Source organism: Tympanuchus pallidicinctus, unplaced genomic scaffold (genome assembly GCF_026119805.1).
Source record: "Tympanuchus pallidicinctus isolate F22 unplaced genomic scaffold, pur_lepc_1.0 scaffold25, whole genome shotgun sequence".
In the NCBI taxonomy this organism is placed as follows: Eukaryota; Metazoa; Chordata; class Aves; order Galliformes; family Phasianidae; genus Tympanuchus; species Tympanuchus pallidicinctus.
In genome coordinates this window covers 1,814,232-1,838,906 of record NW_026294742.1, presented here as the reverse complement: position 1 = coordinate 1,838,906, position 24,675 = coordinate 1,814,232, and the positions used below count along the sequence as shown (strand labels likewise).

Sequence of the window (24,675 nt, the reverse complement as noted above, 5' to 3'; positions counted from 1 at the left end):
GTGTGTGCTTTGGAGCCTGACCATGACCTCACTAAAGTCAACACTCCAACAGGCCCTGGCTTCACATGATCTCTGTCAGCTAATTCTGTCTTGCTTACGCACAGGGCCAAGCACACACACTGCAGCAGAGTGAGTTGCACAGGCATATCCAATAGTGCTGCTGGGCACAGTGTTTTCAAACTCAGGAAGAAGAAGAATGTGAGGGGTAGATGTCTTGCTGTTCAGCACAATCTTGTCTTAGTTTCACTGTTACTCACTTACCACTTGACTATCTGAAACGATCCCAGACAGCTTTTATCTTCTCGTAGAATTTTTAGACAGAGGTCTGCAAAACCAAATTTAGCACATAGTTACCATCCTTATCACAGCTATTGGGCAAATGCTGAAACCACCCCAGCTATCCTCCCTTTTTTGGATAAAATACTTTATCTGGAGGTTCTTCCTAGCGGAAATGTTGGTTTTCCACTGAGTCCCAGGTGGGCTGACACAAGCTGATTGCTGCATTTTCAAATGTCAAAGACTTTCCTCAGATGATCTGGGTCCTGACAGAAGTCTAGAGTTGGCTTAATTCTGAAAAGCCAACAACTTCCCTTCTCCATGCCCACCAACTCTGGTATTTCCATAAAACACCTTCACTTCTGCATTCAGACTTCACCAACATCTCTGTGAGATAAAGGCCTGTAGAATAAAATAAACTACTTCTGATAACATTTTTCACCTAGTTCCTTCTGCCTCTGTTTTCAGGCATTCAGAGCAAGAAGAAAAACATCCTGAAAATGAAGAAGTGAATTTGTAACACCTTAGGAGTCAACCAAAGAGCCCTCAAAAGCATGAGCAGGTCAGATGTTAACATTCTTGATCAAAAAGACACTTGAAAGACTTGACATTTGATTAGAAGGACCAGTGGCTATTCAGGGTTTCCTGTGCCCTCAAAGCCCATGAAGTGCATGTAACCTTGTTTCAGGATAACTACCAGCTTAAGTAAAAACATGGAGATAGACTGCAATAAATGGAGACATTTCACACCCCGCTAACATATCTCAAATGAACAAAAAGATGCTGATGAAGCAAAGCATCACTAACTCTTAACATGGAGGAGGCTCAGTGAGACCTTATTGCCCTCTACAACTCCCCAAAAGGAGGCTGTGGTAAGTTGGGCTCTGCTCTTCGTCCAGGTTAGTAGTGAGAGGACTAGAGGGAATTGCCTCAAGTTGCACCAGGCGAAGTTCATGTTGGATATTAGGAACAATTTCTTCTCCAAAAGAGCGGTCAGGCATTGGAACGGGGTGCCCAGGCTGAGTCACCATCCCTGGAGGTGTTCAAGAAATGTGGAGGTGTGGTACTAAGGAACAGTGGGCAACACTGGTGGCAGGTGGGCAGTTGGACTGGATGACCTTAAAGGTCTTTTCCAACCTCAATGATTCTATGATTCTTGTGATCCTACAGTAAGTCTCACAGCGATATTTTTCTTCATTAAAGTTCTGACTGTGGTTCTCTTGATAGTTCTGACCAAGCACATGCAATTATGTGAGCTAGTCAATTTTCACAGAAAGGAAAAAGCAATTCTACTTTCTATCTAACAAAGCAAGCTGAAAATTTGAACCCCAAGGGCTCAGAAATCCAAAGGACAATAACATACACCAATCTGAGCTAATTTTTAAATACTCAGCAACGTCTAAGTCAAGCTCCTGACCTGAGGCCTGACTCAAAGGGCTGGCAATAGCAAGGAACAATTATAAACCAAAAGAAATATGAATAGGAAAGCCACGAGTTGCCAATAGCTCTAGGTCATCTTCTGTGCTCTCTATCTGATGCAGAAGCACTATCTTTATCAAGACTTGAGAAGGCCTATTAGCTACCTTCCCAATAGACTCAAGTCACACATAAATGAGCAGCTGGAAGGTAATCTGTATTACCTGATAATTGCTAAAATATAGTGAGTACGAATAAGAATTCTGAACAAACTGCAAGGGTTACCATCTAAATAGTGTGTTCCATAAGAACTCTCAGGGAACAGCCCTCTCAGGTATGTTATGCAGGAGACAGAGATGGCCAGAAGTCTTTTCACCAGCACCACAGACTGCTGCTTAGTAGTGATTTTGTTGGGGAACAACAGAAATTCCTGAAAAAGAAGGGCAAGGATTACACTTAGAAACGATTCTTAGCAGTTAGGAAGGGTAACTTTAAAAGATAATGTTAACATTTCCCTGGTCTTCATATTACACAGAGAGGACTCATGTCTAACCAAGTTTTTCAAGGAGAGTTACCGACATGATTTATTCAGCTGCAGACCACATGGGTCATTATTTCCTCTCTAATATGGCTGAACATTCCCACCCCTCCATTGCACCCACGCAGGCACTTAGGAGTGCCTTAGAATCAAAAGCGTGCACCGTTTTGTGCCAACTGCTGAGGTGCTCACTTCCTTACCAAAGTTCCCTGCCTGCTACAGCTTTGTGTGAGCTGTGACAGCAGACTAAGCCTGTCAGCACTGGAGGCAGACCTAGTTTTCAGAGCGATTTTAACACAGAGACGTAAACAGTACATCTAAGATTGGAGCTAATGTAAATACTAAACACTGCATGATTTAAACAGGAAAAATCCCAGTGGAAAGGACACTAAATTTAGCTCCCCTATTAGGTCATTGCCTTATTTCCTGCTAATGAAGTTCTGTGCACGCCTAATGAGCCTTTACTTATTTAGCCAAATATGTCAAAACTTCATGCTTCCTGGACTCATTAAATTGGAAATATCTGCTTTTTAAGTCAACTAAGAATAACACGGTCTTCCCAGCTCACAAGATACAGACATGCCAGGCTCAAAACAGGGAGGCATTTCAAGGTTTTTACCTTAGAGGACTTATTCTTCGGCCTACTTAAAAGCTGACAAGTGGCCATCCTGTATTTCAAAGAGCTGTCTTCCACTTGTAGTCAAAACCTGAAAAAAAAACCCACACCAAACATGAGACCCCTGGAAAATACAGTCATTGCACTTTTCATCTTCCTTAAGATGAAAAAGAACCTTTCTCCTTAAAGAACCAGATTCATCGGGCTTATTCAGATCTAAGAGATTTGCAAAGCAAACTGTGGCTACTCTATGGCTAGAAGCGTGCAGAAGAACTCTCACTATTCACCAGTAAACCATCGGGGCTACTTGATATTCAGGGCCACAGCTGTACCTGGTGTCAGCCACTGCTCTTTTGAATCGCATTTCTCATATTCCAAGCCTCAATGTTAATTCCTACAAGCATTAAAAAAAGAAAGAACTGGAAGCCTGCCAGTGGCAGCTGGTATTTTAGGAAGAGTGAGCAGGAACCACATTAACATCAATCCTGGCCAGAGCAAACCAAGGCGCCAAAGCACCGGCTGCCATTAGGCCACGCGCTGCACCTGCATTGAGGAACCAGGGCAGCTTACAGCACAAAACCCTATTTGACACCTGTGAGCCTGCAAGGCTTTCAATATTTACCCATTCATCTTAGGATACTTTATTTTTTAAACCATGTTTCACTACACGCTCTCTGGCCAGGTCCGGAATGCAATTCAAGCAGACAAATGTCTGCCTGTGAGCCACCTAACAATGTGATAACGGTAACGCAATGTGTTTTCTACAGTGCAGCCTGTTTACAGTCGATTTATACACAGTGGAAAAGCCTCCTCGGCAGCTCCTCGGGGCCTCAGAACACCACAGCAGCCGGCCCACAACGGCACGGTGCGGAGGCAGCGCCGCTCACCCCAAGCGCGGGTTCGCCTCAGCGCGGCGCCATCTTGGGGGCGGCCCGAGCGCTACCTGCTGGGGGCGGGCGGAAGGAGGCGGCTGGGCGGGCGGCTGAGGGGGCGCTGCTGCAGCCCCTCGCAGCTCCCTCAGTAAAATTCCCCCGACCTCTACGCTAAATCCCCCTTCTTTAGCTGACAGACCATTCCCTTATCACTGCCTACCCGTGCAAAAAGTTGATTTTCCACTTGTTTCTAAACTCCCTTGATATACCGGGAGGTCACAGTGAGGTCTCCCCACTGCCTTCCCTTTTCCTGGCTGAACAAGCACAGTTCCTTCAGCCTGCCTTCATTAAGAGAGGTGCTCCAGCCCTTGGATTATCTTTGTGGCCCTCCTCAGGATAGGACAAGAAGTGATTTCAAACTAAAAGAGAGGAGTTTTAGACTGGATATAAAGAAAATAGTTTTTTCACTGAGGACAGTGAGGCTCCGGCAGCAGCTGCCCAGCAGGTGTCCCTTCCCTGGAAGGTCAGGGGACGGGGCTCTGAGTTACCTGACCAGCTGTAGGCATCCCTGCTCGTTGCAGATGGACCAGGCGGCCTTTAGGATCCCTTCCAACTCAGATGGTTCCATGGTTCGTGCTGCAGCCAGGCGTATCCCTGCCTTTAACCCCATGCACAAGTCTCCAACATCCGTGCTTGTAACAGCACGCTGATGTTTGGAATCGTGGCACTGCTGTCAGCGTGTCACCATCCAAGTGGAGGTGCAGGTTTTACATTACTCAAAGCCAAAATTCTTAGGGTTTCCAGGTACGAACCCAGGGAAAAAGAGACAATATTAGACCGACTCACAGAATCACAGAATCGTAGGGGTTGGAAGGGACCTCCAGAGCTCATGGAGTCCAACCCCCTGCCAAAGCAGGTTCCCTACAGCAGGTCGCACAGGTCGGCATCCAGGCAGGTCTTGAACATCTGCAGAGAAGGAGACGCCACCGCCTCCCTGGGCAGCCTGTTCCAGTGCTCCGTCACCTCACTGTACAGAAGTTCCTTTGCACGTTGGTGCAGAACTTCCTATGCTGCAGTTTCCGGCCGTTTCCCCTTGTCCTGTCTCCACTCACCACTGAAAAGAGTCCAGCCTCGCCATTCTGCCCCCACACCTTAGATATTCATAGACCTGGATCAGGTCCCCTCTCAGTCTTCTTTTCTCAAGGCTGAACAGACCCAGATCACTCAGCCTTTCCCCATAGCAGAGATGCTCCAGGCCCCTCACCATCTTTGTGGCCCTCCGCTGGACTCTTTCCAAGAGATCCCTGTCTGTTTTGTACTGGGGAGCCCAGAACTGGACGCAGTGCTCCAGATGAGGCCTCACCAGGGCAGAGTAGACTCCATGACATCGGAGACTTCACAAGAAGTAAATTATTTCTGCAGCTTCTGTCACAACTCAGGGATCCAAGGAAGATGAGTCCCCTTTTATTAACCAGTACCTTGTTTACAGAATCATAGAATGGCTTTGGTTGGAAGGGCCCTTACAGCCCCCAGCCCCAAGCCCTGGGCTGGTTGTCCCACCAGCTCCCATCCATGGCCTGGAGCAGCACTGGGGACGGGGCACACGCAGCTCTGTGCAGCCTGGGCAGGCGCCTCACTGCCCTCTGAGTGAAGAGTTTCTTCCTAACATCTCGCCTGCCAAATAATATAGGATAAGATCATAATGTGGAATAATAAGAATAACCCACCTAAACTATTTCTTCCCATTCCCAGGAATTCCGTCAGTTTTTCTTCTCATCTCATTACAATTTCCAAACTCATTATTCCAGGCAATCCACTGGGGATGCTGCTGGATGCACACCAAGGCTGGTCCCTCGACTCTGGGAAATTTGGACGACGATTTGCACAATTGCTATGGACAGACACGATGTTTTCTGAGTACCTGTGTTTTCCAGGCCCTTTTCTGATCTCCTTCCAAAGACCTTTGCCCTAGTTCAAGTCAACAACAGCTGCTGAAAAGCTCCTCCCCAAGGGAGGAGAAAAGAGGGTTCATTTTCAAGAATAATATGACAGCGTTAGAAGAAAACATGATGCAGTGAAGGTGATAGCTGTTGGGGTGACGTGCTGAAGCTCTGCAGTCATGTTTACTTTGGCTCTGTGCAGACCTGGTGCTACCTGCAGGCTGCGTCACAGCTGGGACAGGTGCCAAGCCTGCAGTTGTAGAGGATTCAGAACAACAGCAGGGCAAGGCCAGCAGGTCGGCCTGCAGGAGAAACAAGTGGGAGCAGACCTGGAAATGCCTGTTGCAAGAAGAGAAGCTGAGACCCTCTTCCAAGAGCGGCCTGAGCCCGGGAACCAGTATTTGGAGGATGCTTTGCTTCGGAGTTACCTGCAGGCACACCTTCCTCCCAAGGTCTGACGTGTGCGTGTGTGTGTGTGTGTGTACACTGCAGTGCTGGCTGGGTCACTGTTTGTGAACAGAACCTTTCTCTGAACCCTTCCGTGCCTTCCGTGTTTAACTGGGGGGAATTTAGCAGCGTTCCTTAAAACTTGTTGTGTGTGTAGGGGTGAAAAACACTCCCAGGACATAAGCAGAAATAGAAAGGGCCTAGTGGGCTCCTCTGGTCTGGGTGTTCCTGGAAGAGTGTTTGGAAATTGTCAGTACATTTGTTGTCTGGTGTCATCCAGAGTAAGAAATTTCACAGAAAGGGAAAAAAAATGGAGATACATCCCAAATCTGCTGTGCTCTTCCCCTTCCCTCTCTCTGGGGAAGCAGGATTTTCAAGGAAATCCCTTGCCAAAGTAACAAGGCTGATCTCAGCTGTAAGCTGAAGAGGATGCAAAGGTCCTTTGGGGATTGCTGCTTCTCAACAACAGTCCTTGGCTTTTCTGAGTTGATATTCAGAGAGCAAAGGCTCAGCACAGAGCTGCAGGGGCACAGAGAGGAGGAGCAGCAGCCCGTGCTGTGCTGTGAGGTTCCATCCCTCAGGAAGCCCTGGGCTCCCTGCACTGCCTGTGCTCTGCCTTCCCCCCTAGGGACTGCAGTTTGTCACACTTGCTGAGGGTCAGATCTCACGGAGCTGGGTGTGACCTCTGTGTTTCATTGCAGCAGAAGCAGAGCCCGTAAAGCCACTGTGTGAGTAAAGGAGATGTATCCTGGCTGCCAGCAAAGCTCTTCCTGCTTGGTCTGCAGGTCAGGAAGGTCTTGGGGCAGTAAGAGTGTAACAGTTGCACCGTGAGCTTGCTATTGGCACTGCCATGATGGAAGACAGGAATGAGGCATCTCCAAGCAGTGGAGAAAGGCTGTGGCCTTTCTAAAGGAGGACGGCTCCTACTGTGCACCTGACTCTTCCCATTTCCTGAAGAACTGAGAGGGTCAGAGCTGCTCTCCACTCCTTCCCCAGGGAGACAAAGCGGCTGCAATACCCACATCAGCAGATCTCCCTTCCATTTCTGCCTCTGGTCCCAGCGGGGCAGTGTTGCCTCGCTCTGCTCTCAGCCTCCCGCAGCACCGCCTTGCCCGCAGCCCGGAGCTGCTCTCCATGCCAGCACTCCCCTCTCCCGTCCAGGACAGCAGCAGCCGCAGCGTGGCGCATCGCCCTGAAGCAGACACGGCTACAGTGGGTGTTGATTCCTGTCGTGCTATTTACCCGTGTTTAGCGGTGAACATAGAGATGTCTCTGGAACGGAGCAAGGGATTTCTTTGTTTGAAGGTGATTTCTGGAGAGCACAGCAGGAAGCACCTGCTGGGTTTTTTTAAGCGCAGTTTCGAGATACCCACTGATCTTTGACCCCTCTGTAAAGAAATCTCAATAGCAAGGCTCATGTGTTTGTGCTCTCGGTGTGTTTTCACTCCGTTCATCCCTGGAACACCAAAGCACTGATTGGGGTGAAGGAGAGCAGCTGCTGGCTCGTGGCTGCAGCTTGGAACCTCACGGTTTGCAGGTGCCCCAGCAGCAGTGCGTTATGCACAAACGTAGCAGCTCTGATTTTGTTCTTTTCCCTTGGAAATAAACACGGTTGGGCAGGTTTGTAGGTCAGGAGCAGAGCTCACGGCTTGGTGCTGTGCTTTCTTTAGAAGATATGGGTACAGAGTTGGTAGTGAGCTGACAGGAGCGTGCTGACAGGAGACCTGTGCTGAACGCATGTCCATCTGCCCACAAAAACCTCCAGCTAAATGGTCCAAAGGTCCTTCTGGTGCTTCAGGGATCAGTGAAATCCTTCTACTTTGGATTCCTAGCTTGTCTCTCTGAACCAGCTTTCAAATAGTTACAGGGCAATAAGCCTTGGAGCACGCACCCAGCGCTCCTGTGGGCTTGTGTTGTGATCTCTAAGGCTGCTGCAATGTTCACCTGAAAAAACAACGTGTGTTGTGAGGATGGAGACTTCCAGGCTGGACAGCATGTGAAGGGTTCTCATTACACAGAGCAGTGGAAGGATCAGTCCTACGGGATGGAGTGTGATGAAAAGTCAATGCAAGGGGAAGCAGGGAAAGGAAGCAGGGTTTGTATTTCTGCAGCGGCAAACGAATGCGTTTTATAACTGCACCATTCAGTCACAGCAAATATGGCATTCACCTCCACAACTGCAATTATCGAGGAGGAAATGAGCATCTTTTATGGGCCTAGAGAACAGCAAAAAGTATTCCTCTGTTGAAAATTAATCTTGTTCAGGCTCTCGCGTGACGCCCCATGATAGCTTTGGACACATTTTTGCTAACCATCCACGCTAGGGGCTGGGTTACCCAGCTTTAACCTTGTCTATATCAGGTTGTTTATGTCTAATGCTCACCAGGCTCTGGCTGCAGACAGTGAAGAGGAGCAAGCACCTGCAGAGGGCAATTCCATCACCTCAACACGGGGAGCTGGGGATGAGTCATTTCTCTGCAGGTGATGGTTTCTGTCCATTAGCCATGGACAGAGTCCCGTGTCCAAGGCAGCCAAGCCTGGCTAAAAAGAGAGTTAATGAATCTTTATCTGGGGGCATTCAGGAAGCTGGCTGCAGAGTGGAAATGTGAATGTAGACACACCTTATGTGCAAGGCAGAAGCTCAAGTCAGAGCAGCATGGGATGGCTTAGGTTGGAGGGGGCCTTGAAGACCATCCAGTTCCAACCCTGCCACGGCAGAGGTGCCAACCACCGGGTCAGGCTGCCCATCCCGGCTGGCCTTGAATGTCTGCAGGGCCATGGGTGATCGAGCCCTCTTTCTTGTCCCATCTGATAAGGAGTTAACTGGTGATTTCAGTGGAAGTTTTTCTACAGAGATGAAGGATTTCCATTTTTGGCACCTTTTTCCTTGGCGTTCTTTTCCAGCACTAAATCACAGAGTGGCTTTGGTTGGAAGGGATCTCGAGGTCGTCTCGTCCAAATCCCTCCCTCGCATGCATCTGTGTGGCTCTCAGCCCCGATACAACAACTCTTCTGTCTTCTGTAAAACCCAGAGATGCTGCCAGGAGTAACTTGAAAAAAAACGATTGTGAAAAAAAAAACGTGACAGCTGAGCACAGCTGTGCCAGCAGAGGCCAAGAGACAAGCTGTCCTGCCGCGTCACAGAGCACGGTGAGCCAAGTGGCAAGAGATCATCAGTGCCCAGAACAGAACGGCCAGGACTTTGCCTTTGCCATTAGCACTGAGGCCCCTCGCCTTCCAAGTGAGAACTGAAAGGCTCTCGTTGCTTTACAGGTACTGGAGGAGGTGAGCCAGGAGCTGGAGGGGTTTGGAAACCGTCTGCTAACCAAGATCAGATCTCTAGGATGGGAATGTGAGTTGAATCCCCCTGTATTTCGGCAGTACGACGCCTGGGGGCAGCGGGTGGATCACATTGTCACCTGCTCAGCCTGGAAGAGGATGAAGGAGATTGCAGCAGAGGAGGGGCTGATTGCTGAGGCCTATGAGAGAAGATACTCCAACTGGAGGTAACCGGGTGGGATGGGAGCGACTTGGTGTCCTGCAGGCTGTGTTCAGCATCTGGAAGGACTGAATTGTTGTGTAATGGGTAGGAGGTGATGCGTGAACCAAAGCACACCTACTGCTGTACTGAACAGCAGCGCCTGTCCACTGCAATGTTCCACATCAGCAGTGATAAGGTGTAACTAATGGCCTGCAGTTGATCATAATGCTCTCTGGCGTCGCTTTCCTCATTCTGGGGCCTGACTTCCCTGAGCTGCTCCAGCTTTACATGCATTACTCGTAACACAGAAGTCTGGAATTTTACTTGCAGTTTCATTGTGTTCCAGCCTCTGGAGATAGACCCAGATTTCTTATTTTTGAGACGTGCACTTGATGTGCACCAGATGGCAATCGCTGCCTTCCATCCAGCCCCACGCTCGCAATTCCTCTGGGACCAAGAAACATTTCTGCTCCGCTTCTGCCTTCGTGGTTGAAGCCGTTTCTTCTCTCCTAGAAACAAATGGTCTAACCAACCCATTTTGGCTGTGTTTTTCCCCTCTGTTCCTAGTCAAGACACCTGCATATCCTCCTGCTGCTGAACTGCTGTGAATCCCGTCTGTTTTCACTCTCTCTCCTAGCCGTGTGCACCAGGCTGTCAAACTGTACTTGTTTTCAACCGCCTCTGGGGGTTTCAACTGTCCGCTGGCCATGACTGATGGAGCAGCCAAAGTCATTGAGGTATGAGCTGAGCTGCTCTCTGAAGACGCAGCCCACGTCCTGAAGAGCTGGCCGAGGACCAGGGAGAGCTGATCTGCCTTCTGGCTCTGGACGTGGCCCTGCCTTGCTCTGTGACTCAGCTCCATCTCCCCCCACCTGACTTTCTGCTTCAGTTACAGCCTGTGCACCCAGGCCAGCTTCTATGTTTGCATACAGTACTTGCACAGCCAGGCCTCTACTGCATACAAACCCTGCAGTAGCACTGCAGGAGCTGGAAAGTTGTCCCACCTTTCTTACTACGAGGTTCAACAGCTTTCTTTCCCTGTCCCCTCTGTGGAGCAGGAGTTAAATGAATTGAGCCAGATCCAAACATGATGGATGGATCTGAGCTATCAAGGCTTCCCAGTCTGAAGGTCTGGCTGTGTTTCAGAGACATCTTTGCACTATGTAACTAGCTATGTGGGGTGCAGGGAAAAGCAAGGCAGAAAGTAGCTAACCCTGGGCATCCTAACTGAAGAAAAACAAAATTCCACAAGGAAATTACCTTTTCCTGGATGCTGGTGACATCCAAAGATGCACACAGATGTACTGGGGCTGCCCTGGGAGCTCTGTCCAGCTGTCGAGCAGTGCAGCAGTTCAAGGTGAGCAGTGCTGCTCAGCATTCCTCAGGCTGCACTTCCTGCCCACGCCGTGCAGCTGCACTCAAGCCAGGTGGTTTCACACTGCCAGCAGTGCAAACAGATGCAGTGCAGGACAGCCCTGACTGCAGACAATCCATTCTGAGCCTGGTGAGGATGCTCGTAGGACCAGCCAGTGTTAATTAAGGCAAATGTCTAATTGCATCTACTTCGGTATGATTTGGTTTCTTTTCCCTCCCCCCAAACAGTCCCTGGGTGTTCCTGCATCTCTGAGAAATGCTTTTGACCGTCTGACATCTCGTGACCCCAGGAAGTTCTGGACCTCTGGCCAGTGGATGACTGAGCGCCGGGGGGGCTCTGATGTTGGTACGTGCTGGGTGGGCAGCAGCCACCTGTGCCAGGGAGGGTGAGAACGTCCAAAAAATCCTACACACAGAGCTGTGTTTGGCCAACAGAAGGCCCAGCCCCTGTGCACTGCTCACAGGAACGGAGCTCTGCTCCTTGCTCAGGTCGCACTCTGATGTCTGCTCTGTGATCCAGACCTTGAGCAGGGCAGCTGGGACTGAGGAGCAGCCTTGACCTTCAGCTTTGGCCCTTGGCAAATGATTGCAATAGCTGGGAAACCTCAGGACCCCACTGCAGGAAAGGGAGTCACCTGGCTCTGATGAACCTTCTGCCCAGTTGGAGGAGTGGAGATCAGCTGTGCAGGGAGAGCTACAGAGGTGGCATCATTGCAGGGCTCTGGATGATGGCATCCCTTGTGGCTCTTGGCTGAGGTAGCTCCTAAACAGAGGCCTTGTGTTACAAACACAGCGCGTTTTGCTTACAGAGCACTGCCTTACCACTGTTAGATTGGGCTGTTGCTGGGTAGACTTGCAGCTAAACTGAACGTTTTTCCTTTCCAGTTCTTAACTCTGGCTGCATTTCTTATCCAGTGTCAGTGAAAGAGATTAGCAGCTAATCCATATTTCATCCAGACAGCATGAGGCGACTTAAAGAGCCGCTGCTTAAACTGAAAATCAGCATCGATTGATACAGAAGTTCCTGTAAAGCCGTGATCTTCTGCTCCTTTTTTGCAGCTAATGGCACAGAGACGGTGGCCAGAAAGCAGCCAGATGGCACATATCATCTCTACGGTTTTAAATGGTTTACATCAGCTGCTGATTCTGATATGGCACTGACCCTGGCCAGGATAGAGGATGCTGAAGGACGTGTAAAACAGGTCTGTTCTGCGGAGGAACGCCTGGGGGAGGAGGGGAACTTTTAACTTCCTTTTTTCATTGTCATGAAATCTTCTCTGCATGCCTTTCGAACGACCCCAGGGCTCCGGCGGGCTGTCCCTGTTCTTCCTCAGGGTTCGAGATGAGGAGGAAAAGCTGAATGGTATCCAAGTGCAAAGACTGAAAGCGAAGTTGGGCACACGGCAGATGGCGACAGCAGAGCTGTGGCTAAATGGAGCTAAAGCAGAGCTGGTGAGTGAGGCTTGCCCCTCCTCCCGGGACTCGGCGGGCTTGGCAAGGCAGGCTGCTCTTGGAGGGGTTGGCGGCGATACCACCTGAAAGCGGGGCTACCTCCCACATCCGGGGCCGGCTGCTCATTCCGCAGAATCCTTCCCCAGCAGGGCTCTGCTGAAGCTGTGAACGGCTCAGGGAAAATCGTGCAGGAGAAAAAAGAAAGTGGTTTTAAGCTGGTCATTTCCCTGATGCAGTTGCATTAGCCCAGCTGAGGGACAGTTCTGCGTAGCACACAGGTAGAACAAGCAGCCAGGAACCAGAGCTGATCACGCTGACTCCTGCTGGTCCCCAAATCTCTCTGATTATGCCATGTGGCTAAAATGAGACAGCAGTGTTCCAAAGCAAGCAGGTCTCTGCCACTGGAGGATAGACAGAAGCAGAGTGGATGGCTGCATCTGTCTGCCTTTGGGCACATCTCCTACTGAGAGGGAGGTGCTTCGGCTCCAACCTTTGTTCCTTGGTGGTTTCAGATCTCTGCAGAAGGTCGTGGAGTGGCCTCCATCTCCAACATGCTGAACATAACTCGGATCCACAACGTCATCGGTGCAGTAGCTTCCATGAGAAGGTGAAGGCAGCACGGATCCCCCCAGAGCTGAAGGAACAGCTTATGAGCACGGGGGAGTTTGCAGTGCTCAGCGCTGCCTCTGCAGGCACGGGTCTGGAAGCCGGCAGTGCTGGAAAGAGCTGGCCTGTGTGAGGGCTGGAATGAGCCAGGCAAGGCTCATCCAGTGAGGATGGTTGGAAGGAAAAGCCTGGAAAGGAAGTAGGAAAGATGCTTCTCTGACACCTTGCACTGTCTGTATTCTCCCCAGGATGATCAGTCTGAGCAGGCAGTATGCCCTAAAACGGGTTGCCTTCGGGAAGCTCCTCAAAGATCATCCCCTGCACATGCAGACGATCGCCCGGATGGAGGTGAGGAGCAGAGCCGAGTCTGGGAAAACAGAAAGAGGACAAGGATCCTCGGTGGCCTGAAAGCACAGCCAGTCTGGCTCCGTGTGGAGATGAGGTGTAGGGAGCTGGGAATTGCCACAGTCTGCTGGGATTTGAGCTGATGCTGGGTCTGGCTTCTGTGCTGCACCGTAGGTTACCCTAATAGCAATGACCTGGAGCTGTTGTGAGAGGGACGCCAGAGCTCAGTGTGCTTCCACTGCGCTGTGCCCTCTGGAGTCAGTCATTACATCAGCTTCCAAGCAAGGCACCACAGCCTCCTGAGCTGCACTTAACAGACGTGCAGGGCTGACACAGACTCACACAGCACAGCTGGCAGCTCACACAACAGGAGATGAACTGTTCTGTTCTCAGCGGGCTGTAGGGACCCCCGAGGAGGCACACTGCATATTCAGAGATGGCTTTGCTGTCAGTGTGCCCACACAGCGCTCACCACCACGAGGCACCCATTTGAATACAGCCTCCAGATGTAATTTGCATCCAGTGAAATAATGGTTAAGTGGTAGAGGAGAGGAGTGAGCTGGGGCTCTGGCTGTGGGCCTTCGCTCATGGCAAAGTGTCTCACAGCTCTGCCTCAAAGCTGAGCTGGAGCAGCCCGCTAAACCCGAGACACAGCAGCTTCCTCCCACTGCCAGAACTTCAAAAAGAAGGCACACAGTTCTCCTCATCCATCCAGGCACTGTTTCTTTTAGCTGGTGTAACAGCACTGTTCATTCTTGGGCTGCAGTAGTGCAAAGATTTAAACCAGCATTTAAAACTGCATGCAGAACGGAGCAAGGAGGAGAGGGAATGTTACCCCAACAGCTGCCAAGCATAATTTAAAGCTCCAGCATCTCCCAGTTTAAAGCTCCAGCATCTCCCAATTTAAAGCTCTAGCATCTCCTAGCCTGTAGCATTCTACGGCCAGAGCTTCCTCCAAAAGAAAGGCCAGGTCCCACGCAGTCCCACAGCACACCATCACACACAGGAGCTACAAATCTCCATCTCCCAGTGCTTGGCACATTGCAGCTTGCCAAGGCAGCACGTCGAATGTCGCATGGAATCTGGCAAAGACTTTGCAAGTCTGGTGGTCTGAGACTCAGAGGTGCAGCCTTGTGTCCATTATCATTTGGAGGAGCGTGGATTTGTGGCCTGGGTGCCTGATGGAAGCTTTGATAAGGCTCCTGTTAGGCCCAGGGAGATGGCATCGTCCCTTTCTTCATACTGGGCTGCTTCTAACACGTCGTGCCTTGCTGGTCACTGGTCTTTGTCTCTGAAGACAATTTTGGGAAGGGTTGGATTTTGCCACTTCCAGACAGGCTCGTGGCACCTCAGCAGCCCAGCTGGGACCAGTCTGAGCTCAGGACCCACGCCAGCAAAGCTCCCTGCTTCTCCCCACACAGGTGCAGACACGAGGGGCTTTTCTTCTCCTTATGGAAATGGCTCGGCTGCTTGGACTTGCAGAAACCAACATGGCAAGCGAGCAGGACCAGCTCCTCTTGAGACTGCTTGTGCCAGTTGCCAAACTGTACACGGGGAAGCAGGTATGGAACAAGCAATGGGTTTGTCTGGAGCAGGGCTGTGCGTTCCCAAAGAGCTGGAAAAGAGATGTTGTAGCACAGCCAACACAGAGGGCAGCAGGAGCAGCGGTACAGGCAGCGAGCGACCGCCCTGCAGGGCCTGCAGCATGATGGCTGCTCTGCTCTAAGGCTGGGTTTTCAATTGGGAGACCTGTAACCCTGCTCTCAGGAAGCACCCAGCACGCCGGGGTCCTTCCAGCAGGCAAGCCATGGGGACAACAGGCAGAGCAAGCGCCCTGATGCACTGCATCTGCCACAGAGGAACGCTGCTGAGGCTTTAGCAGAACTCCCTGTGCTCCAAGGCCAAGTTGGGACCCTGAGCCACAGGAAATATCCTTCTCCTAGTTATGAATAAACAGAAGAGAGGTAGCAGTGTTAGTTGCATTAGCCTTCACTTCGGGGGTCCAGCCCCTCCTTACCTGCCATCAGCTTGGATGCAGAAGCTTACACATCATAGGCAAGCAGGTGGCAAAGATTCTCCTGAGATACAGGCACCTCCTTTATGCACCAAGCAAGCACAGTTTTGCCCTTACTTAGAGAGAACTCCAGTGACAAACACCCCTCCTGGAGCTTCTCCCCAGCTCTGGCTGCTCCCACATCTCCTCCCAGTGTTGCTCAGTCTCCGTTCCCCAGGCTGCAGCTCCCCCTGTAACCAGCAGTCTGCCTCAGCAGCTCAGGGGCCCGGCAGTGCTGTCCTGGCAGGAACTGCGCTGTGATGTCAGAGGTTTCTGGCCACTTTCTCCCTCTGTGTGTTGTGTATTCTGTCAGCTCTCTGCTTTTTTTTGCAGGCTTCTGCCGTTGCTATTGAGGCAATGGAGTCTTTTGGAGGACAAGGTTACATGGAGGATACAGGCTTGCCAGTCATAGTTCGTGATACTCTGGTAAGAGAACAGCAGGAAAAGCTTGTGCCTCACTCCATCCCTTCTTAGCTGCCTGGCACAGACAGGCTCAAATGAAAACACAGACCTGTAGGGATTGGACAGATCAGCACAACGGGAAAGGCATCACAACAGAGATGTAATGACAGAAGGACTGGGACAATAAAGAGGTGCTACAAAGGAAGGGAAGAAGATTGGTCACCCCTATCAGAAGATTCCAGGTTTGCAGGGCAAAGCTCCACCCAGGGATCACCAGAAAGAGATCCTTCCCCAGTGAGCAGCCAGCCCTTCAGTGAGGCCTAGGAGAGGTGCAGCCAGGCTCCATCCCTTCCTATCACAGCTGAACTGCCTTCACCTCAATTCAGTCACTCTTCAGGCTGGGATCAGTGCTTCAGGCTGGGATCAGCAGCTCCTGTACGTCCCAGACTCACCCCCTAACTCTCCTCACCAGAGCTTCTTTCCACTTGTGGTCAGGCAGGAAATCCCTGGAGATTGTCTGGATCTCCTGTAACTCTGTAGCTCTGCAGCCTCACTTTCGCTGTCCTTTCTGGCAGCTTTCAGCCCCCAGCAGCTCCTCTGTGCTCTCACAGTCCCTCCTATCACACAGGTGCTGTCCATATGGGAAGGAACAACCAATGTCCTATCGCTCGACGTCCTGAGGTCCCTCACCAAGAGCCGGGGGCAGGCGATGGCCGTCTTCTTCTCCACAGTGCAGGTGAGCCCTCAGCAAAGCACCAGTAAGCCTGCTTTGATGCTCTGGCAGCCTTGGTGTTGGTGCTTCTGGCTGAGACTGCTAGAGAACATGCCCAAACTCATGGCTGTGGACAAGCACTCCGAGGTGTTTCACAATCTGCTTTTTAAATGGCACTTAGAAAAGCAGAGCACAGGCAGTGTTGATTTTGGGATCCTTGCATGCTGCAAAAGACGCAGATAATTTCATCTCTCCAAAGAGGAGCTGTGCACTGTCTGTTCTTCAAGAAAGGCACCGATGTGAGTTTATTTTTAATGTGAGTCACCTCCCTGAGCCCCAAATCAGTTTTGTGGGGTTTTTCTGTTTGTTTTGCTCTGTTGTTTTTCCTTAAGCTGGAAAAGCAGCACAAGTCTGATAAATCTGAAACCTCCTCCAGGGCCACCTTCTGCATTGTGACTTTCTATTTTTATTCCCACTGAAAAGATGGAAAGAGCCAAAGGAATCCCACTGCTGCCTCCTTTGAGGTGCAGCTCCCTGCCCTTACCCACAGGCTGCTCCTTTAAAGGCGCTCAGGCAAAGGCAGCCACGGAGAGTTGAAAGAAGCTCAAATTTCCTGAAGGTAAATGAGAATCCGTGCCATCGAGGGGCGCACAAAGCAGCCCGGAAGGCACGATGAGCACATGAGAGGGTATTCCCTCAGGAACTGGATTATTCACTGAGGTAGAGCAATTCAGACCATTAGCACACAGCTGTGCTTGGGAATCCTAAGCTGCTGGATTTCAGCACCTGCAGACGTTGCTTTCTCATCCCCCATGAGAAGAAGTGAGAGTTCTGGGCTGCTTCTCTGCCTTCAGCACTGAGTTTGCTTTGGGGCACAGGGCAGAGGTGGTGCCTCGGTGGGCTCAGTTCAGCACAACTCCAGCAGACGGGAGAATGGGAAGTGAAGTGCAGAGCGTGGCGCTGACACGAGCTCAGCTGTGGGCTCTGGTGCATCCTGGAGGGAGCTGCTCCGTCCTGCGCTTCCTCCCAGTCGCATTCACCCGACCTGACTGCTCACAGGGCTGCAGTTGGGCACTGAGCTCCAGCACAGGTTCTTACCATCCTCTCGTACAACTTCCGTTGATGGAAAAATGCCTCAAACAATGTGACCACCAAACAAGAAAGCCGCGTTTGCTCGTAAGCAGGACTAATGAGCAGAGCCACTAATTAACAAGCAGTTCAGTCTGACACTGAAGAGAGTGGAGGAGAGGGTGGTAGGCTCTAAAAATGGCCTGGAAAGAAGCTGGCCTCTACAGGCTTACGTTGATTGGAACAGTTGGGACTGGGACACTCTGGGGTCTGCAGAGTTTGGGCTGTATGGTTTCAGCTCCTTTCCAAACCACAGCTTCAGCACAGCAGGAAATCAGCACAGCTTACTGAAGTGAGAGCCCACAGAACAACAGAGCTGACACTTGTGCTTCCAGCCCCGCTCTGATGCTCTCCACGCTGCCACTGATCGCTGTGCTGCTGAAAACCATTCAAACAACCCTTGGCCTGGGAGCACAGCCAGGGCAGCGTGGCCTGGGCCTGTTTGCAGCACGGCGCAGCGCTGGCTGCCACCCAAGCTGCTGGGGATACGTTTGTGCCCCTGGGGACTTTGATCCATTTTTAAACCACCTCATGGGCATTCCGTGGCTCGGAGGGTTCTTTGCACTTTGTCTTGGCCCTTTAATGATGGGCTTTTTGTATTCGTACAGCATCTCCCGCGAGCGCTCGTGTGCTGCTTTGCCTCGAGCACAGAACAGCAGAACAGGACTGCGCCGTCCTTGTAGGGCAGGCAGCGCTGCCTGGGGTGAGGTTGTAGAAGCAGCACAGAAAACAGAACAGGTTTGGCTGCGCAGGCTGAGCGCCGCTGCTTTGCTGTGCTGCTGGGGGAACGGCAGCAACGCTGCAGGTGCTGGTAGGTGTTGGTTTGTGAACGGCCTCAAAGGAGACTGAAGGACAAACAGCGTAAATCCAAACGTGTTCCCGTTCTGCCCTCAGCCTCGCTGCAGGGAGGGATGCGAGCGCTGCAGAGGTGCGGCACAGCGCCGAGGGCCTCGTTTCAGAGGAAAGCACTTTGCAGTGAGCAGGGACACCCGCAGCCCCTTGGGTGCTCGGACCCCTCGTTGGCCTCGGCGCCACGCAGGAGGTCAATGCGCCTCCCGTGATTGTTTTGCAGAACAAACTGGAGTCGGCTTGGAGCAGCGCGGAGCTGCAGGCCGCAGCGCAGTCTGTGCAGGATGCCGCCGGCCGCCTCGCACGGTTCTGCCGAGGAGCTGCTTCCGAAGGGGCAGCGCCCATGGAGCTGGCGGCAAGAGACTTCTCCTACTCCCTAGCAAGGATCTACGCAGGTAGGGAGGACAGAGGTGAATTTCAGAGCAGGAGGGCTGTGAGCTTCCTGCTGTCCCCGGGCTTCGCTCCAGCGCAGGAGCGGAGTTTTAAAGAAAGCCGTCGTGCAATCATAGAACAGCTTGAGTTGGAAGGGACCTTTAAGGCCGTCTGGTCCCACTCCCCCACAGCAAACAGGGACACCCACAGCTCAGGCTGCTCGGCCTGCTGTCCCCACCTCCTTTCCAGCAGAGGCAGCTCAGCACGGGAAGCGGCGCTGAGCAGCTCAGCCACCCGAAGCCCAGCAGCACTGACGCGCCGCGTCCTTTCGCAGGAGCTCTGCTAATTGAGCACGCGGCTCGGCCTGGCTCCTCCCGCCTTGATGTCTGTGCCGCTCAGAGGTAAGCAAAGCCCCTGGCTCTGACCACGTTAGGTGTCCTGCGTGCCGCAGCGCTGCTCTGCCTGCATGGGGGCCACGCTGCGGTCAGACCCGAACGTCACATCCCGGGTGGAGACCAACAGCCTTCTGGGTTGGTTCCCAGCAGCATCGCTGCCATTCCCTGCACCCTGGGGAATCTCCACCCCGCAGCGACGAGAATCGTCCGACTCGGGGAAACCCTCGGGAGCAGCCGGCGTTGCGTGCGCAGCGCGGCTCGGACAAACCGCCGCGTTCTGTGCTCAGGTGGTGCAGGCAGGAACTCTGCCCCGCGGCTGCAGAGCTGAGGAACGGCAGCTACAGCGCCGAGGAATCGTCCCTGGACGGCGCCCTGGTGTACGACGGCAGCCCCGCGGGCAGCAGGCTGTGACTCAGACAGGTAACGGAGACGCTCAGGTTGCACCCGAGGCAGCTGCAGGGAGCACGGAGAGCCCCCGACGGGGGTCGCTGCTGAACAGAGGTATTTCCGTCTCCAGGGCAGCGGTGGCTGGGTCTGCACAAGCGTTTGGACCCAGAGCACCGGTGCAGCTTTGAGACAAATATCCACAGCAGCCCCACTTATAGAACCATGGAATTATGAAGGTTGGAAAGGACCACCGAGGTCCCCACCCCACCGTGCCCACTGCTCGTGTCCCTCAGCACCACACCCCCAATGGCTCCTGAACGCCTCCAGGGACGGTGACCCCCCCTCCCTGGGCAGCCTCTGCATCACCACTCTTTTGGAGAAGAAATTGTTCCTAATATCCAACCCGAACTTTCCATGGTGCAACTTGAGGCCATCACCTCTCGTCCTGTTGCTGTTACCCAGGAGCAGAGGCCGATCCCCGCCTCACCACAACCTCCTTCCAGGAGCTGCAGCAATAACGTCTCCCCCGAGCCTTTTCCTCTTTAGGCTGAGCCATCCCAGCTCCCTCATTCCCTGTCAGAACTCAACGCATCCAGGCCCCACGCAGCTCCACAGCCCTTCCCTGGACACACCAATGTCCCCGCGGTTCCTTGCAGGGCCTTCCTGCCCTCAGGCACATCCACACTTCCTCCCAGCACGGTGGCACCTGCAGAGCTGCTGCTGGGCTCGCAGATCATCCACAAAGGCATCAAACATTGCCAGCCCCAGTCGCCACTCGTCGGCTCGCTTTGCTGAGCGCTTTGATCGGAAGCCAACCCCATTCCTTAGGGGAGGAGGGCGCCCTGCGGCCGTGCACGGAGCGATCCGAGCCGCCTCGGGGAGCTGCAGGCACCGGGCGGACGCTGCCATCAGGGCACACGGCAAAGCCCCCCCAGCATCCCCTGGTGCTGCCTTACTGCCGGTGCAGATGCAGCCAGCGCGAGATGTGGGGATGCTCTTACTGCTTTTTAGGCAAATGCTGAGTGATCCAATCATTGTCAGAATCAGTGACTCGAAGCGGCAGCTGAGTGCTCACTGACGTTCGTTATAAAGAAAAGCAACGAAAAACTGAAATTTAGATTTATAACAGAAAACCTTTGTTTTTTCTCATTCACAGAGCTGCTCTCCAGTGCTGCCTGTGCTCCGATGGCGTTTTCTTGGTGGTGCCTCCACAGGAGCTGCAGCCCTGCCTCACGCTGCCCGGATGAAACAAAGTCTTTCTGACCAGAAGTTGCTCACCTCCTCCCTGCCCGCGCTGCCATCACAAAACCATCAGTGCTCACTGGTTGGTTAAGTCGTGCTTTTGGTTCTTTCTTTTTCCCTTGCCCCAGAGCAGCTCTGCTGGGCTTAAAGGTGACCCAAAGCAGAGGCTTTGCTGCACTGCTCCTGGCTGGACGCCCCATCCCTGCTCACTCAGCTCCACGGGCAGCAGAGGTGGGCAACAAAAGCAGTCACCACTGCACATCAAAGGCAGCGCTGCTGCCCAGTGCTGCTCCGTAACAGCCCTGCGAGGGGGTAAATCGCACCAACCCCATCACTCAGATCCCATCAAGGCCGGACACGTCAGTACCAGAATGAAAGAAAAATCATTTCTGACCTCCAGCAAGCTTATTCATTTCCTACGTGTGTCACAGCCGTGCTGCAAGTGATGCTGACATCACTTCTGACGCACGCTGGAGATCGGAATCCCGCGCTGCTCCACCAAAGCAAACACTGCCTCACCTGTGCGCCGTGCCCAGCATCCAGCGGGGAGCAGCTCTGCAGGCGCTGCTCTGAGGCGGCGCAGCACAGGGCTCCCAGCTGCACAGCACCACCGAGGAGTGACTCAACACAAGAGGAGCTCCGTAAAATCTTGTAATTGAAACCCGCTGCTCCTCTGCGCGTCTGTAACAGTTGCTGTATTTTCTTCCTGAAGCTGTAAATACCAGCGCCGGCCCTGAGGTGTGAGAGAGCACAGCCATGGCCCTGCAGGGGGAGGAGAGGAAAATCCGCTCTTCCAAAGGCGAGAGGGGCAGCAGGCGCTGAAGGAGGGGCTGAGTTACGGGGAGAAAGGCGAGAACCCAAGGGAGGCTGCTCTGCCCAGCCCTGCTGCTGGGAGGCAGGAAGGCAAAGAACTGGGCCGTGTGTCAGCGAATGCTCCCATGCAAAAACGCTACACTTTATTCACTTTTATTTATATATTTAACAATTCTAAAGTATTTACTTCTCGCTTTGACAAAAATGAAAAATATAGGAGCACTTTACTCTCTGCAGGAGAGACAGGTTATATGTACAGCTATGGAGAGATACTGCTTCCTCCTTTACATACAAAGAAAAAATAATATTAATAAAAAAGTGCTTCGTCGATCAAAAAAAGACTAAGAGCTGCAAGCATTTATTCACACTGTACATCACAGAGCCCAGAAACCCGTATCAAACCTCTTGGCACCTGTCCTTACAACTGCAGAACCCACGCGTGTTTCTGACGCGCCGCACGCCGCTGTCGTCTCACAGCCTCTGCTCCACATCCAACATCCAACCACAGCAGCCCCAGCTCTGCCCGCACAGCGCCCCCAGGTCAGGAGAAAACAGACAAAAATGCCACGGCAGAACCCAGCTTTTTCTTTGCTTTTCTCTCCTGCTGCTCCCAGGCCCCTTCCTGTGCCTGCACAGCCCCCACGCCTCCATTTCTGCCCCCACGCCTCCATTTCTGCCCCACGCCTCAGCTCAGAGCGCAGCAACGCCGGCACGGGAAGCTCTGTGTCACTTCTTTCCCCACCAGACTTCACGAGATGGCCTCTGTCTGACACTGCAGACCAGATTGTGACGCTGCAGGGAAGGGCAGCGCTCCCTTCCCGAGGATTGTTCGTCATTTCTTTCAGCTCTCAGGTACTCAACAGGATTGTTTTGTCCTGCAGAGCAGTGCAGGAGGTGTGAGCCGGGCCAGGCGCACGCTGCAGAGCACAACGTGGCCAGCTGCATCCCTGCTGCCCGGCTGCACCGAGCAACACTGCTCTGCCACAAGGGAGAAGGGGCCTAACGCTCAGTGAGAACAGACACTGAGCAGATCCACACCTGATTGAGGTGACTCAGAAAGCAACCCAGGCTGGGGCAGAAGGAGGGGAATCGCGATGTACTGCGAGAGCCCTGCTAGAACACTCAGGCAGCTCCTCCCTGTCTGGAGCACACTGGAAAAGGAGCAGCCGTGGCAGAAGGCTGCGGCACAGCGCGTTCCTCAGGGACCAAATGCAGCAGCAGTGCAGCGCAGCACAGCTGGAAGTGCTGCTGCTCTGAGCGCCCTCCCCAAAGTGCAGATAAGGAGCTCTGCGCCGAGCAAACCGGCCTACGGTGGGACAGGGACACAAATCAGAGGGCTGCTCTTTCCCCACTCGGTTTTAAATAAGGAATTGCAATTACACTCCTTCAGATAGAGGCGTCGGTGTGACACCACGCTCAGCCCCTCCTCACCTCTCACCAGCACCCGCAGCTCCTGCAGCCAGCACTGCCCAGCTGCGCCCAGCCAGCAGCACGGGGCTGCGGCAGCACAACCCGCGATCCCCTTCACGCACTCTAAGAACAGAGAGGCAGAGTGCTCTCTTGGGAAAGAGATTCCCACTTCTTCTAGCAGCAACAAGTTCCCAAACAGCAGTTTCTTGTTTGGAAGTAACAGGAGTGATTGAAAGCACCGGCGCTGGGGCTGCAGCGATTCACCTCGCGCACCGCCTGCGCCGATTCCCCTCGTCTCCTTTCCTCCACCAAATTGTCTGCAACGCAGTTCAGCAGTGGGACAGTGAAATACAAAAGGGAGACCTGGTTCTGGTGCCAGCTCCCTTCCCGCCTGTACGACCTTCCAGCAAACAAGCAAACATATATATTATTATATACACACACACACAGGCGCGTACACGCACACACAAGGAGAGGACAGAAAGGAAAGGGAACGGCTGGAAGAGGAGATGCCCGCACTGCAGCAGCACGGTGAGCTCCGTCCCGCTGAGCAGCTCCTCGCCCCTCGTCCTTCCGGTCTCGGCCCACTGGGGTCACAGCATCACACACCTCTGCCACGGAGGGGCGCCGCCTCCCGGCCGGGCCTTTAGTTTGACGTGGCAGTGATGGGTTTGTCCAGTTCAAGATCCAGGCTGGCGCTGCTCGGGTGCAAGCTGCTGTAGCACGATTTGCAGACTCTGCTGGGCTCAAAGAGCTGCTGGCTGGGAACCGGCACCTTCTGGTTACAGCAGCTGGAGCAGAACACGTTTCCGCAATTCCTTGCGTCAGGAACAGAGGAGAAATGGAAAAGACAACATTAGCAGCAGTTGGATGGGGTTAAGGGTTGTAGAGTTGTGCTACTTGCGGTGCTGCGGTGCTGTCTGTCCCTAAGCCCCAGGACACACAGACAGCCCGCCCTGCAGAGCTCCACACCAGAGAGGAGGTGAGGGAAACCACGGCACACAGCGGCTGCTCCTCTTTCAAGTGCGCTGCCGGAAGGGTTCAGCACAGAACCCAGCACAGGTGATGCCATCCTCCCAGCCGTGCTGCCCTGCCCCGCTCCCAGCCCCACACGTCGCTCACAGCAATGCTGCCGGCAAGGAGCACGCGGTGCGCGGCGCCATGCTCAGGCTGTGCCGCAGGATGCACTGCTGCCAGGCGCCCACTGCATGCTCTCACAGGGTTAGGTGAAGTGTGGGAAGCGTCCCCTGCTGCTCCTGCAGCCCTCCCTGCACGCTGCACACCTCGGCAGGCCGCTCAGGGCTCCCAGCGCAGCCCTGCAGTCTGCCGTTCGCCTCCAGGCCCCGCTCCCTTCTCATGGACTCTTTGGCATCGGGACTTTATGCCACCACCGATTTGTGCAGGAAAAGATTTGCTGCTGCCGAGAGCGACAGGAAGCTCTGCTTACACCCAGCAGCTTCCATTAATGCTTCGCTGCCAAGAGATGGGGCTCCCAGATGCCGGGCACTGATGGGGAACAGCCAGCAGAGAAATGCCATTTCCCATTCAC

The 24,675-nt window shown here is 53.0% G+C and overlaps 3 protein-coding genes across 23 annotated transcripts in view; 1 reads left to right on the top strand and 2 right to left on the bottom strand.

The window, feature by feature from the left end:
* Nucleotides 1-5,650, bottom strand: part of HORMAD2 (HORMA domain containing 2) — a 30,485-nt gene extending 24,835 nt beyond the window's left edge. For 7 of the 8 annotated variants that reach the window (XR_008208306.1, XR_008208307.1, XM_052689755.1 and 4 more), the window contains exons 1-4: nt 5,446-5,650; nt 2,850-2,937; nt 1,978-2,122; nt 262-325 (exon numbers count right to left, since the gene is read on the bottom strand). Coding sequence is in view for 6 of the 8 variants with exons in the window: in XM_052689755.1 (XP_052545715.1) it covers nt 262-325; nt 1,978-2,122; nt 2,850-2,897 (257 nt within the window). In the remaining 2 variants the exon portion in view is untranslated. Of the gene's footprint in view, nt 1-261; nt 326-1,977; nt 2,123-2,849; nt 2,938-4,266; nt 4,671-5,445 lie in introns of those variants that run through there. The other variant, XM_052689751.1, reaches the window with a different exon arrangement.
* An 89-nt stretch (nt 5,651-5,739) lies between these two features.
* LOC128084001 (acyl-CoA dehydrogenase family member 11-like) lies at nt 5,740-22,055 on the top strand. Of its 8 annotated transcripts, none has more exons than XR_008208297.1 (17): nt 5,740-6,110; nt 9,379-9,611; nt 10,224-10,323; nt 11,189-11,306; nt 11,492-11,662; nt 12,020-12,162; nt 12,263-12,412; nt 12,925-13,019; nt 13,267-13,366; nt 14,785-14,925; nt 15,750-15,842; nt 16,447-16,554; nt 18,731-18,902; nt 19,214-19,280; nt 19,562-19,694; nt 20,818-21,134; nt 21,243-22,055. XR_008208297.1 is itself a non-coding variant. In XM_052689712.1 (17 exons), the coding sequence occupies exons 1-16, from the start codon at nt 5,838-5,840 to the stop codon at nt 19,683-19,685; spliced, it is 1,992 nt and encodes a 663-aa protein (XP_052545672.1). In that variant the 5' UTR covers nt 5,740-5,837; the 3' UTR covers nt 19,686-19,694; nt 20,818-22,055. The 8 variants fall into 8 exon arrangements, 6 of the variants coding, with proteins under 6 accessions (XP_052545672.1, XP_052545670.1, XP_052545671.1 ...); XR_008208296.1 differs by adding an exon at nt 19,792-19,897 and having other exon boundaries at nt 20,818-22,055; XM_052689712.1 differs by having other exon boundaries at nt 9,379-9,390; nt 9,487-9,611; nt 20,818-22,055.
* MTMR3 (myotubularin related protein 3) overlaps nt 21,854-24,675 on the bottom strand; it is a 73,844-nt gene continuing 71,022 nt past the window's right edge. For 6 of the 7 annotated variants that reach the window (XM_052689696.1, XM_052689698.1, XM_052689694.1 and 3 more), the window contains one exon: nt 21,854-23,944. In XM_052689696.1, coding sequence (XP_052545656.1) covers nt 23,773-23,944 — 172 coding nt within the window. In that variant the 3' untranslated portion in view covers nt 21,854-23,772. The remainder of the gene's footprint in view (nt 23,945-24,675) is intronic. The other variant, XR_008208295.1, reaches the window with a different exon arrangement.